Genomic DNA, 11,834 nt, shown 5'->3' with positions numbered 1-11,834 from the left:
TTTCTCCCTCAATCTGCCACCAGGCTGGGGTGGAGGGTGCCAGGGCATCTTCTCACGGGGCCAGCACTTGGGGACGGGGTGAGATGTGCCACCCTGCTCCAGGATGTGGCTGCTTGGTGGGTTTGTTGTGGGCAGGAGAGTGACCTGGGGATATTGCATCCTCTGGGAGCGGGGAGGGCTGTGGTAGGCGCAGGGGCTCAGCCAGGCTGTCTGCATCCCCAGCTGGAGGACTGCACGCTGCAGGTCTCACCCTCTGGACACTACCTGGACCTCGACTTGTCCCTGCTGGAACAGAAGGATGACCTGGAGGGTTTCTATGAGGAGGTCAGGTGAGGCACATGGGGTGCCTGGGCCCTCTAGGGATTGCACATGGGGACCCACGTGGGTGTGAGCACTGTGTCAGGGGGTGAGGGGCCGTGGTGGTCCTGCTGCAGGCATTCACACAGCGTTTCCTCCCGTCCTAGGAAGGGGAGACGGCCAACGCTGATCCTGCGCACACAGCTCTCTGTCAGAGTCCACGCCATCATCGGTGAGTCAGGGCTGTTTCCTTCTCCAGGCTGGTGCATGTCCAGTGGCTTTTTGTGATGGAGGGAGGGAGTGGTACAGCCCAGGGCAGCTCCTGCCCCATAACCCCTCCTGGAGGTGCAGGGGACATGGGCCCCATGAGACTCGTGTGGACTCACGGGGTTAATCCCCTCCATCCTCAGAGATCGGGACTTTTGCCTCTTCTGCTGGGAGCCCACTGCCCGTTGCACATATTCTGGGTCATTCAAGCAAGCTCTAAATATAGTTTTGCAGGATACAAATAGCTCTTGCACAGCAGAAAGTGCTGCCACAGCTTTGGGAAGCCTGCTCAGAGGTCCTGCAAAATATTCAGGAGTCTTAAGCCTTTTTTCTCCCTAGTAGGGGAGAAGACAAGTACTGAGCAGAGCAATGCTGGCCGGGCTGCAGCTGAGTGATGTGGGAAAGGGGCAGGAAGGCCGGGGTCGGGGTCATGCTCTCTGCCAGCAGTTCCCAGGCTCCGGCTGAGCCCTGGGATGCTCTGCTTTACCTCTCAGCTGCTCTGACAAGCCGATAAGTGAGTGGAGGAGGCTGCTGGGACTTCGTGTTTTACAGAGCCCTCATCAGCATGTCTGGAGGGCTCTTTGGACAGCTCACTTTTGGCTTCTTCTCTTTAAGCCTGACCCAAATAGCTCAGGATGCTCAGATAACTGTTTTTGGATGCGGGAAGTGCTGGCTCTCGATGCCTTTGGTCTCCTTTGGCTTTCCGACTGCTCCGTGCTGGCTTCTGCCTGCAGGCACTGTCCCCAGGAGCATGTAGTCTCCATCCAGCCTTCAGCCCAGTGATCGTGCTTTTGTCCCTGAGCAGCTGGTGTCATGCTGCCATCCTTCCTGTCCCCATCCTGCATTTCTTCACAAGCCACGGGGCTGCCTGGGACTCCAGGACCGTGCCAGGGCTGTGCCTGTGAAGGGATGGCTAAAAGTAGCTCAGCCTCCTGCTCATGTTCCTGTTTCGTTTCTGCACAGGAAACCAGAGGGGATATTTATGTCATTGCTGGGCAGAAAAAAAAAAGGCAAAAAAAGGAAATAGGAAAGTGGCAGATCTGAAATAAGTAGTTGTGGAGCTGCAGCTGCTTCCGCCCTGCATGTCCCACAGCCGGGGACAACGCTGGTGTCCTGGGGTGACAGCACAGGGGTAAAGCAGTGATGTGGGGCTTTCCCAGACAGACGGGAGCATGTCAGAGCCCCACGTCAGCAGTGAGCCCCAACAGGTCAGGCCATCACACCGCCTCTCTCCTTTCCTTCCAGAGAAGCTGTACAACTCACAGGGGCCGGAGCTGCGGCGATCCCTCTTCTCCCTCAAGCAGCTCTTTCAGGTACAGTGATGCTGTCACGGTGAGGGGCTCGGGGGGGCTCCCCCGGGGCTGGCTGCCCACCCTGCCCCGCCACGCTGCAATAATGCCTGGCCTTCACCCCGCAGGAGGACAAGGACCTGGTGCCAGAGTTCGTGAACCTGGATGGGCTGACATGCCTGATCAAAGTGGGGGCAGAGGCCGACCAGAACTACCAGAATTACATTCTGCGGGGTTGGTATTTGGGAACGGGGCACCTCCCATCCCTGGGGAGGAAGGCTGGCACTCAGTGGGTGTGAGCCAGCGTGTTTGCCTGGGCTGCCATGCGGGCAGCTGCCAGACCTGGCCCTTGGTGTGGTAATGCTGCGCAGGAATGGGAAAGCCCTACCCTTGCTGCAGCCCTGCCTGCTGTGCCATGACCCTGCCTGCACTCTGTCTTACAGCCCTGAGCCAGATCATGCTCTTCGTGGATGGGATGCAGGGTGTCATCAACCACAATGAGACCGTCCAGTGGCTGTACACACTGTCGGGAAGCCTGGTAAGCCCCTGCTGCCCTTGGGGGGGCTGCCTGTGCCCCTGGCTGCACCCCTGCCTGGGGCTGTCCCCTTGCACCATCCTTCAGGAGCTTTACCCCACCGTCAGGCTTAGTGCCCTGGTACCTTTGGGTGTGTCAGGTCCTGCTCCCACCCATTTGGAAGTCACCCAGGGTCACCAGAGCTCCCTGTCCTTATGTGACTGTGCTTCTGGGCACAGAGCTTGAGTAAGGGGGTCCCTGGGTGCCTTCCCGGTGCCCCTTGGTCATCAGCATCACAGCTGCAGGCTGGTCCCTGGCCCCATGGCAAAGCCCCCAGCCTTGGGGCATGGGCACAGACACCCCCTCAGTGCCCTGGCATGGTGCTGGCATCTCCCTGCCACCGCTGCCATCCCAGTCACTGTCCCTTGCCCCAGTTTCGCCTGGTGGTGAAGATGGCGCTGAAGCTGCTGCTGGTGTTTGTGGAGTACACGGAGCCCAACGCCCTGCTCCTCATCCATGCCATCAACACCGTGGACCATGCAAGAGGTGGGTGCAGCCCCTGTCCCCCATGAAGTCCCTGCTGGGGATGGCATGTCCCCCCAGCCCATGTGTGGTCCCCCCCGCCCACGTGTCACCAGCACACGCTGCCTTTCCCAGGCGCCTGTCCGTGGTCCAACCTGATGGCCATCCTGGAGCAACGCAACGGGGCCGATACGGAGCTGCTGGTGTTCACCATGACGCTGATCAACAAGGTCTGGGGGTGGGGGGGTGGCAGGATGTCCCTGCGATGCCATGCTGGCGGGGCTTGGCATGGGTCACACCGGTGCCAGCAGTGTCCCTCTGGTCCTGCTCAGACGCTGGCAGCCCTCCCGGACCAGGACACCTTCTACGATGTGACGGACTGCCTGGAGCAGCAGGGCATGGAGCGTGTGGTGCAGCAGTACCTGGGCAGCAAGGGCACTGACCTCGACTTGAAGCAGCAGTTTGCACTCTATGAAGTGAGCGGGGCTCCTGTGGGACCCAGCCACACGCCATGTCCCGTGGCAGCAGGGAGGGTGGGAGTGTGGGGTGGCAGGGGTGCCATGCCTCCCCCCGACCCCTTTGCAGAGCGCTCTCAAGCTGGAGGATGGTGTGGAAGAGCCGCCCTCAGGGGGCCGCAAGGAGCGGAGGAGGACAGATGAGAGCCGGCACGGGTGGCGATCCCAGGGCAGCTGCCAGGAGCCTGGCCCTGAGTCCCCTGGCACCCCAAAGGAGCCCCCCACCAAAGACACCCCAGCTGTCCCCGTGCCAAGCAGCCCAGCAGAGTAAGTGTGGCTGAAGGCGGCCCACGGTGGGGATGCCTCCAGGATAGTTAAGATGCTGAGACATGATGTGAGCAGCACTTGGGTTCGTTCCCGGTGCAGGGGCAGAGGGCAGCTCTGCAGGACCTGCTCTCAGTCCCTGTCACCTCTTCTTGCAGACCCTGTCCCATCAGCATGTACAACAGCATGTCCAGTGTGCAGCTAGCCCTGGCCTCCCCCCTGGCTGAGAAGGAGCAGCCCCCAGGCCTGGGCGAGCGCAGCATCTACAAGTAAGCAGCCAGGAGGGGCTGGGTGCAGGGGGTGTCCCCCTGGGGTGGCAGTGGATGCCCCAGGAGCGTGAGGTGCACCGTGCACCTGGGGGAAACAGGGTCTGGGCAGGCACTGGGACTGGAGAGAAGTGTGATGGGTGAGCAGGTGTCTGAGGGGGTCTGGCCAGGGGCTCCAGGGCATCTTTTGGGCGCACACAGCTCTGCTCCAGCTCCTCTTCACTCCTCCTTTCTGCCCACGCTTGCCCTCTCCTCTGCCTACTCTTTCTATCTTTCCTTTTGCAGGCTGCACCAAACTGCCCCTGTCTGGTAAGTGCCTGGGCTCTGCACGCGTGTGCTCCCTCCCAGGGTGATGCTCCAGTGGGAGCGGGCACTGCCCTGCCCCACTTGCTGCCCCTTGCACCCACCTTGCTGCCCCCAGTCCTTTTCACTCCCCTCCATGCCCTGCCTGCGGGACCCCAGCCCTCACCCACCATCACCAGCATCCCCCATGGGGTGATGACACCCTCTGATACCCCACTTCTGGGGCGAGGTGTCCCTGCTGGGGGTGGCACGGCCCACCCTGCAGCTGACAGGGCACTGGCATCACCATCCTGGTGGCAAACTGGGTGGCTCTGGTTGGAGGTGGACGGTGCCCCATTTCACCAGCACCCAATGCCATGTAGTGCCAGGGCAGGAGGAGACTTACTGGGGCTCTTCTGGCTCCCCATGAATCCCAGGACCATGGGGTGATGGTGGGACGTGGGTCCTATGCTGGAGGGCTTCCAGGCAGGTGCATGCAGGAAGCACGAGCCCCGGGGGGCTGCCACCAGTGGGGGCTAACCCCTGTTTTCCCTCAGGCGGGAGGATGCCCCCTCCTTGCATGGGGACAAGCCTATTTTGAGGAAGTTTGAGTAAGTAAAGGCATGCGTGTGTCTCCAGGCATGCGCTTCCTTGGGCCAGTGCCTGGCTGGAGGCATCTGGGCTCCAGCCACGCAGGGCATGAGGAGCAGGAGGGTCCCTGCGAGTCTCTGCCTGGGCATCCTCCTGGGTTTTGCAGCTTTTGGACAAGGTCGCAGTGAGCACCAGGTCCCTTGGGACCAGCAGGTGATGGTGGCACCCTGATGGCATGAGTCTTTGGTTCCCATGGGGCTGCAGCATCCCTGTTCCCAAGCCGTAGTGGCATCACCTGTCTGCAGGGCTCAGAGGAGGTTGAATCCTCCGGGTCCCCGCTGTGGTGTGGTCAGCGCAGGGTGTTTCCATTGCAGGGCTGACTGTGCAGTGTGGCCTGGCTTCATTTGCCCACTGTCCCCACCCCTGCCTTGCTCCTGGCCAACGTCCTCCCCTGTCTCGCAGAGCTCGCTTCTTGGAGAACCTGGCTGCAGCTCAGAAGGAGAAAATCTCTTCCATGGCCAAGGGACGGCACGATGTCCTCAGCGATGCTGCGCTGGAGCATCCTGCTGGTCTCGCGTGGGAGAGGGACATCAACACCCCTGAGCCTGGGATGGAGCCACCCAGCATAAGTAGGTGCTGCTGGGGTGTGTGTTCCCAGATCTGGGCTCATTGTGGTCCCTGGGGTGGGTATTCATGGCTCCTCTGCCCCCACACCATGCCTGTGACACCCAGAGCCATAGAAGAGCTGGGTGGCACCTCCCCATCCCCCTCCAAACGCCAGCATCCAAGCACACCCCACCAGGGAGCAGGACCCCAACTCTACATGCAGCCCAGCAGCACTTGCTCCCTGCAAGCGGGCTGCCCCAGCCTCTCCCCCTCTCCCTGCAGGGTCTCGCCTGGCTCGGCCAGACACCACCGACTCCTGCAGCACCATCTCCTCTGACACCAAATTTATGCTGGACATGCTTTATGCCAAGGGGTCTTCAGAGCCAGGGAGGGAGAAGGTTTTCCCCGAGGTCCCCTTGTCCCCCTTGGTCCAGGGTGAGGTGGAGATGGACGCCGAGGGAGGTAGCAGCCAGGAGCAGGAGGGTGCCTGGCTCCATAGCAGGGCTCCAGATGGGCCAGTGGCCAGTGCCCATGCCAAGCTGGCACGTGCCATGTCCAGCGTAGATGCCGAGACACACACACAGAAGCTGGAGAACACCAGGATGATGCCCATCAAGAAGGACATGGAGCTGACATGGGAGCGCCTGGAGGGCAGCCCCGTGCAGCTGAAGATCAAGGACCTGGACTTCACTGATTTGGCCGAAGAAGAAGACTTTGACATCCTGGACACAGGGCCTGTGGCCAACAGCTCCTTCCTCCCTCCTGCTATCGAAGCAACGAGGGCTGGAGCTCTCATGGTTCCCCCTCCACCTCCTGGAGTCCCTGGCTGCCCACCCCCACCAGGGCCGCTAGGCCTCTCAGCAATGGATGGCCCCTCCCAGGCCAAGAAGAAGAGGACAGTGAAGCTCTTCTGGAAGGAGCTGAAGCAGCTGGATGGTACTGTGGGACCGAGCAGGTTCGGTCAGGCAACACTGTGGGCATCCCTGCAGAATGTTGAGGTCAATGCTGCCAAGCTGGAGCATCTCTTTGAGTCACGGTCAAAGGAAGTTCCAACTTCAAAGGTACCAGTGGGCTGGCACTCATTAGCCAAGGGGACTTGAGGTGTGGGAGGAAGGTTGTCAGTTCCTCTGGGGACCCTAGGCATGAACTGTCACCCCTACCCTATGCTGAAGATGGGTACGTTCAGCCCGGAGGCCCGGTGGGGATGTTGATTGTTTGGCTCACCCTGATCAGCTCCCCATTTCCATGGTGTTTTCGTGACGGTGAGCCCTTTGCCTGGCTGTCCCCATCCATCCTGTCCTCTTTGCAGAAAGCCATTGATGGGAAGAAGGTGGTGGTGGTGCTGGACCCCAAGAGGAGCAATGCCATCAACATTGGCCTCACGGTGCTGCCACCCATGCACATCATCAAGACAGCTGTGCTCAACTTTGATGAGTTTGCAGTCAATAAGGAAGGGATTGAGGTGGGCATGAGGGAAGCTTGGCCTCTTTGAGGTTCTTTTATGGGTCATTTCCCCTGGCCAGGAGGCCTCCGTGGACTGCCAGTCAGTCCTGGGGTGACACAGCCCATGGTGACATGTCTGGAGTCTGACACATCCCTCTCTGCCTGCTCCAGAAAATCCTGACAATGGTCCCAACCGAGGAGGAGAAGCAGAAGATCCAGGAGGCCCAACTGGCCAACCCTGATGTGCCCTTGGGCTCTGCAGAGCAGTTCCTGCTCGCCCTGTCTTCTATCAGCGACCTCACAGCCAGGCTCCAGCTCTGGGCCTTCAAGCTGGACTATGAGAGCCTGGAGCAGGTACCTGTGTACCCCCTCTGCCCCCTGCCCTCCCCCTGCTGCCAGTCCCAGCAATGCTGGGCCAAGTGTGTTCCTGGTGGGGACCAGCCATGTCCACTTACAGGAGGTGCCATCCTGGCTGGGGACAGGCTGCAGGTCACCAAGGCAAACATTGGCTTGGGTTGACCATGAGGTGGTTTTCCTCAAGGGCAAGGCCGACTGCTGAAGGTCCCAAGGGAGAGGGTGGCCAAGGGGTCTTACTGCCTCTTTCCTTACCCAGGAGATTGCAGAGCCACTCTTTGATCTGAAGGTGGGCATGGAGCAGCTGGCCAGAAATCACACCTTCAAGTGCATCCTGGCCACGCTGCTGGCCATGGGCAACTTCTTGAATGGCTCCCAGGTGAGGAGCAGGGTGTGGGGGGACGTGGCCTGTCTTGAGCGCTGCAAGGACAGGACCAGCCACGGTACATGGGTACCCAAGAGGGACCATGGAAAGCCTGAGGTGGCACCTGAGGCTGGGTGGTGCTGGTGGGGTCTGTGAACTGGAGTTCTGCTGGAGGAGGGATGGAGAGGCCCTGCTGAGTTCGTTGGGGTTTCAGAGCAGAGGCTTTGATCTGGGCTACTTGGAGAAGGTCTCAGAAGTGAAGGACACAGTGCACCGGCAGTCCCTGCTCCACCATCTCTGCCAGATGGTGGTAGAGAAGTTCCCAGAAACCACTGACCTCTACTCAGAGATTGCCTCCATCACCCGCTCTGCCAAGGTGAGACAAGGCAGATGACACCTGGGCAACGCAAGGGTGTGGGTCCCGTGACTGCCCATCTCCGCCGGCGTGACCGAGGGCTGACATCTTTCTCTTCCAGGTTGACTTTGATGAGCTGGCCAACAGCCTGATGCAGCTGGAGCGGAGGTGCAGGACCTCCTGGGACAACCTGAAGGTGATTGCCAAGCATGAGACCAAGCCAGTGCTGAAGAGCAAGCTGACGGACTTCCTCAAGGACAGCACCCAGCGCATTATCGTCTTGAAGGTGGTGCACAGGCGTGTCCTCAACAGGTTGGTGACTCGAGGTCCTGGGGATGCAGTGAGAAGGCTGTGGTCCTGTTGATGGCACACTGTGACCAATGTCCCTGCAGGTTTCACTCCTTCCTGCTGTACCTGGGGTACCCGGCGAGTACGGCACGGGATGTGAAGGTGACTCCTATCTGCAAGCTGCTGCGGGAGTTCGCCCTAGAGTATCGCACCTGCTGGGAGCGCGTCCTGCAGCAGCAGAAGAAACGGGCCGCCCACCGTGAGCGCAACAAGACCCGGGGTCGGCTCATCACTGAGGTACAGGGACGCTCAGCTAGCTGCCACCCCCAGGTGATGTCCCCCAGGGTCCCTGATGCCCACTTCCTCCCGCTGCAGACCGAGAAGTTCTCCGGCATTGCTGAGAGCACTTCGTCCCCCGCTGTGGTGTCCACCAGCCCTGAGGAGCAGATGGAAGCAGGTCACGAGAGCATGAAGAGCCTGCTGACGTCCCCCACGGACGCCCCTGCCCGCCGCAGCCGGGCCAGCCGGGGTAGGAGCGGGGTGGCAGAGGCACCCAAGGCTTGCCCAGCTGGCTGGGCATGGCAGATGCCAGCATGCCTGTTGTCCCCATGCAGGGACAGGGCATGCCACTCCAGCACAGGGCTCTCCAGCCCAGGAGGATGTTCCCAGCTCCCCAGACGATGCTTCAGATGAAATCATGGACCAGCTGGTGAAATCAGTGACTCACAACACCAACCCCCGGCCCTGTGCCAACAAGGAGCGCAGGAGGTCCCGTGGCAATAGGAAGTCCTGTAAGACCCATCCCTGTCCCTGTGCCTTGGCCCATCTCTGTCCCCATGCTCTGCCCCTGTCCCTGTATTCTCTCTCAGCTCTGTGGCCCCGCTCCCATGCCCTGTCTCTGTACTCTGTCCCATCTCCGTGTCCCTGTCCCCATGCCCTGTTGCATCTCCATCTTCCCATGCTCTGCCCAGTCCCTGTACTCAGTCCTGTCTCAGTGTCCCTGACCCCATACACTGTCCCACCTCTGTGGTCCTGTCCCTGTACCCTGTCCTGTGGCCCTGCCCAGATACTCTTTCCTATCTTTGTGTCCCTGTCTCATCTCTGTCCCTGTGTCCTGTCCCATCTCTGTTCCCATGCTTTGTCCCCATGCTTTGTCTCATTTCTGTGTCTTTTTCCCCATGCCCTGCCTGGCTCCTTCCCCCTGACCACCTCCCATGTTGAGCCCACCAGGCCACAGCAGGTTTCTTGAGACCAGAGCATGCCACAGCACCCCACTGCCACCCCTTCATTCCCCAGCATGCCAGGGTCACTGTGTCTGGGTAGACCACCAATGCATGGGGACACTGGCAGCCAGCGCTGCTCATGCTGCCAGTGCCACCTTCTCTTCTTCCCGCAGTGAGACGAACACTGAAGAGTGGGCTCAGCGATGACCTGGTGCAGGCGCTGGGCCTGGGGCGGGCACCCGGCATGGAGGTTTGAGGGGTGAAGGGGGCTCGTGCTGCTCCCCATCGCCGGGCAGCCCCCAGGGCAGGATGTGGCAGCAGCTCCTGCTCCAGGACTGGCACGCTCTGCACCCTCGGTCTTGCCTTGCTTTTCCGTTTTGGCCTCCAGCTCCTGGAGGTGCAGGCAGCAGGATGGGAGTGATGCCCCAGAGCTGCTCCATGATGGCCGGGATGGAAGATGCTCAGCGCCCATGTGTGGGTGTGGAGGCTCGGGGTTCACCTTGTCAACAGTATTAGAGGGGTCAAGGGGCTGGACCCAGACCACCTCCGGGTGGCAATAAAGTGATCTGACACACTGCTGGCGTCCCTTGTCCCTGCACCTGGGTCACCTCACTGCTGGGCTGGGATGCTGGAGGCTCTTGATGCTGTGGGCTGGAGCAGGCAGTGCCAAGGGTGGTGGCAAGAGGGAAGGGGTGATGGTCCCTCCAGCATTCCTGGGGAAACCTTTGCCATGGTCCTGAGCAGGACCTGCCTGCTGCTGCAGCTGTCCCAGGGTTGACTGTGCCTGGGGAGCTCAGTATCCCCATCCCCTGCAGATTCCCAGAGGCTGGGGTGCTGTGGTACTCCTCCCTGGGCCAAGCCAGCATTCCCCTTGCTGCCTCCCCAGCCCTGCTGCCCAGAGCAAGCATGTGGCTGCAGCAGCCAGCCCTGTGACCTGAGGGCATCATTATCCCTCCCAGGGACAGTGCAATCCCCTCTGTACTGGGACACCCGGGGAGACCCTGCCAGAAGGAGCAAGGACTGCTGCCAGGCTCAAGGCTGCATGCTCAAGGGCGGGAGCCACAGCACAGTAAAATCAAAGAGAATGTGGCCGGCCTCACCTCTCCCTTACAAACCTCTCCTGGGGGATTTTAGCCAGACCCAAACCTGAGTCTGAGGCAGGGTTTCTCTCCCAATGTGGGTCCAGGGGGCTTCCTGCAAACCTGGCCCTAGCCAAGTTGCAAGCTTTGGAAACCTGCCTGTGCTTGGCAGAGATGGGCTGCCTCATGGTGGAAATACAGCAAGGGCAGCATCTGCCTGTCCCACTGGGAGATGTCCAGGCAGGAACATGCCACCTCCTGGCCCAGTGTGGCTCATGCCAGCATGGGCATGGGTTAAAACCCACGCTGGGTGCTGGCTGCAATGCTCCCTGTGGGTGCTAGATGGTGGGTGGGTACCATTTCTGAGCATCCCCCTCTGCCAAGCTGCAGTGCTTTGGGCACCATCACCCATGGCAGAGGCTTTTGAGAACTCTTGTCACATCATCCATCATGGCAGCTCCACCTTGGTGCTGCCTCCAGCCCTGAATCCCACACAGCAGGTCTCTGGCTTTCAAGGAATGAAGAAAAACTCCACTGGGCAGGGAAGCTTCACCCTCTCAGCTAATCTCTACACATGGTTGTCCCTCTCCTGCGAGGCTGGACCCGCCAGTGGCCACAGAGGAGCTGTGCAGTGCCAGCCTGCCCCAGCTTTTGAGGTGCCTGCGATGGCCCCGGGGTGGCTTTGGGGACAGTGGGATGCCAGGTCAAAAGCTGCAGGTGTTCCAGAGATGCCCCAAGACATGATCTGCCTCTTGTCCCCTCAGGGTGCTTGACTTGGGTCCCCAAAGAGAGGATGAAAAGATCATGAAAGATGACACTGAGCTGCTTGGATGCACAGCAGGAAGGAGAAAAGGGTAGAGAAGCGTCTGCCTGACCCCCTCCACCTGCTCTAGGTACCTAAAGTGACATTATACTTGTGATAACCCCAGGACTGTCACTCCTGAGGGACCACTGGATGAACCTGAGGCAGGATACCAGTGAATACACACACCCCCCCCAACCCCGCACTGTTTGGTGGCACTTGGGACAGTTGCGTCCCCAGCGAAGGCCTCCACCAAGCTGTTTATTTTTTTCCAGCTCGAGTTTGGGGTTTTTTTGCAGCCTTGGTGATATTTCCAGGATTGCCGGCCCAGCCCCGGGCACACGCTGCCCTTGAGCGGCGCCTGAAGTGCTTGGCTTGGCCGTCGCAGAGATGACTTATGCCAAAACACCACCAGGCCGGGGCGGCCTCCCCGGGAAGGAGAGGGGGTGGCAGGATGCCGGGGGGCCTCTTAGCGAGCGGAGGCAGGTCCGTGGGCTGCTGGGTGGTGGGGGC

The 11,834-nt window shown here is 60.5% G+C and overlaps 1 protein-coding gene across 3 annotated transcripts; it reads left to right on the top strand.

Annotated features, from left to right (window-relative positions):
* The first annotated feature begins 222 nt into the window (after positions 1–222).
* On the top strand, positions 223–9,985 carry FHOD1 (formin homology 2 domain containing 1). 3 transcript variants are annotated; one of them, XM_026856883.1, is made up of 21 exons: positions 223–329; positions 465–529; positions 1,810–1,877; positions 1,982–2,087; positions 2,297–2,391; positions 2,802–2,913; positions 3,025–3,119; positions 3,222–3,365; positions 3,475–3,671; positions 3,827–3,937; positions 5,270–5,436; positions 5,696–6,474; positions 6,723–6,875; positions 7,028–7,210; positions 7,470–7,589; positions 7,789–7,950; positions 8,051–8,241; positions 8,322–8,514; positions 8,593–8,746; positions 8,832–9,008; positions 9,614–9,985. In XM_026856883.1, exons 5-21 carry the CDS (start codon positions 2,311–2,313, stop codon positions 9,694–9,696), a joined length of 3,102 nt encoding a protein of 1,033 aa, XP_026712684.1. In that variant the 5' UTR covers positions 223–329; positions 465–529; positions 1,810–1,877; positions 1,982–2,087; positions 2,297–2,310; the 3' UTR covers positions 9,697–9,985. The 3 variants fall into 3 exon arrangements, with proteins under 3 accessions (XP_026712684.1, XP_026712683.1, XP_026712685.1); XM_026856882.1 differs by lacking the exon at positions 9,614–9,985 and having other exon boundaries at positions 8,832–9,598; XM_026856884.1 differs by lacking the exons at positions 223–329; positions 465–529; positions 1,810–1,877; ... (5 more) ...; positions 3,475–3,671; positions 9,614–9,985 and adding an exon at positions 4,220–4,243 and having other exon boundaries at positions 3,849–3,937; positions 8,832–9,599.
* The last annotated feature ends 1,849 nt before the right edge of the window (positions 9,986–11,834 follow it).

Source organism: Athene cunicularia (assembly GCF_003259725.1).
Source record: "Athene cunicularia isolate RWA chromosome 11 unlocalized genomic scaffold, athCun1 chr11_part1, whole genome shotgun sequence".
Taxonomy (NCBI): domain Eukaryota; kingdom Metazoa; phylum Chordata; class Aves; order Strigiformes; family Strigidae; genus Athene; species Athene cunicularia.
Note: the sequence above shows the minus strand (reverse complement) of the source record. Positions and strands in the feature narration are given on the sequence as shown.